This window comes from Sinocyclocheilus grahami, unplaced genomic scaffold (assembly GCF_001515645.1).
Source record: "Sinocyclocheilus grahami isolate Dianchi unplaced genomic scaffold, SAMN03320097.WGS_v1.1 scaffold9007.1, whole genome shotgun sequence".
NCBI lineage: Eukaryota > Metazoa > Chordata > Actinopteri > Cypriniformes > Cyprinidae > Sinocyclocheilus > Sinocyclocheilus grahami.
This window is the reverse complement of record NW_015512343.1, coordinates 7,387-8,960: the sequence shown is the minus strand read 5'-3', so window position 1 is coordinate 8,960 and position 1,574 is coordinate 7,387. Positions and strand designations below refer to the sequence as shown.

The window sequence follows — 1,574 nt, the reverse complement described above, 5'->3', positions numbered from 1 at the left end:
ATAGATAGATAGATAGATAGATAGATAGATAGAATGTGTACACATTATATATATGAAATATGTGCTCATTGTGTCCACCAGGTAGCAGTTCATTCTTTTGTGGAGAATCTGTTCAGGAGTATCTGGGGATTGCCTAACAGCAGGGCCCCACTGGCCATCAAGTACTTTTTCCACTTCCTGGATGCACAAGCAGAGAGAAAAAAAATCTCAGATCCAGATGTTCTCCACATCTGGAAAACAAACAGGTGCTGGATAACTCACTTTCATTGAAGTACACTTTGCACAGCTCCACAAGCAGCTGCACCGACATCTGATTATCAAATTTCTCACAAGATTTATTAACGTGCACAACTAAAATGGATTTTCAAAACTCCCTATCAGCCTTCCACTTCGTTTCTGGGTGAACATCCTGAAGAACCCTGACTTTCTGTTCAGCGACTTGGAAAAGACACCTCACCTGGACGGCTGTCTGTCCGTCATCGCTCAAGCCTTCATGGACTCCTTCTCCCTAGTCGAGCAACACCTGGACAAGGTAACCACTGAAGCCTAACATGGAGAGCTGCAAATATCACAGAGATTACTGACTCCCTTTTTCTCCTACAGCATTCACCAACCAATAAGCTACTATATGGCAAAGACATCCCTCAGTACAAACAGGAAGTGAAGTTGTACTACAAGTTAGTGAAGGACGAGCCTTCTATTAGCAGCCAAGAGTTGAAAATATTTCTTCAAGGGGAGTCAAAGGTACAATATGTCAAACATTACCTAGAAATAAAACAAGGTGTATTGATAGGAAGATGGTTGTAATGCAAAATGCCTAAATGTTAATTCCCCTTCTTCATCAGAAACATCAAAATGAGTTTAATGAATCTGCGGCTCTGCGAGAACTCTGCAAATTCATGCTCCGCTACTTCAGCGAGGTACGGATCTTGCGTTATCATCGCACATCTACTCTTTCGTGCATTTGAGGCAGTTTCACAGAACATTTTCACTGCATTTTCAAGCACATCAAAGCCACCGAAATTCTATAAAGGAACCCTATTTTGCCACTTTAATGAAATGTAACAACACTTTCACATCCTGTTTTAATTCACCTGCTTTGAAAGGAGATTTGATACTGTGTATTCCCCTAGAAATCATCTGAAAGTTGGGTGGTCAGGAATGATGACGTATTCAGATTTAGCAAAGTAATTATACAACAGCATGACTTTTTCTTTTTAATACTTGGCCTCTACAGGTTTCTCAGAAGCTGGAACAGACAGACGCCCCTGATAAGTTGAAAGAGGACATGCAAAACGTGAAGGAGCTTTTTGAAAACATGAAGCGAATTGGTTGGAGTTGAAATTCCTGGTCTTGTTGTTCATATGGGTATTTACACTGCATTTTGTTTATTTTAAGCTGGTCATTAAACTGGACGCACCTCCATCATAAAGACTTTCAGCATCATCAGCCATTTATTAGAGAAGACAGATTCACTTCTGTTTGTTGGACATTATAGAGACCAAGTGAATGTAATGTATATTGATGAATTTTAGAGTTCGAGAGGAGCTCATTGTTGAGCTTATATTGGACTA

The 1,574-nt window shown here is 40.1% G+C and overlaps 1 protein-coding gene across 1 annotated transcript; it reads left to right on the top strand.

Annotated features, from left to right (window-relative positions):
* The first annotated feature begins 79 nt into the window (after positions 1-79).
* LOC107578133 (plexin-C1-like) lies at positions 80-1,568 on the top strand. Its single transcript, XM_016264120.1, has 5 exons — positions 80-245; positions 382-532; positions 604-744; positions 846-920; positions 1,238-1,568. Exons 2-5 carry the CDS (start codon positions 494-496, stop codon positions 1,340-1,342), a joined length of 360 nt encoding a protein of 119 aa, XP_016119606.1. The 5' UTR covers positions 80-245; positions 382-493; the 3' UTR covers positions 1,343-1,568.
* The last annotated feature ends 6 nt before the right edge of the window (positions 1,569-1,574 follow it).

What these genes read in the sequence shown, in the direction of transcription:
- LOC107578133 (XM_016264120.1), top strand. Translation starts at nt 494, where the DNA reads ATGGACTCCTTCTCCCTAGTCGAGCAACACCTGGACAAG. An exon ending in TCGAGCAACACCTGGACAAG is followed by an intron (nt 533 to 603) that starts GTAACCACTGAA and finishes TTTCTCCTACAG; the next exon opens with CATTCACCAACCAATAAGCT. An exon ending in TTCTTCAAGGGGAGTCAAAG is followed by an intron (nt 745 to 845) that starts GTACAATATGTC and finishes CTTCTTCATCAG; the next exon opens with AAACATCAAAATGAGTTTAA.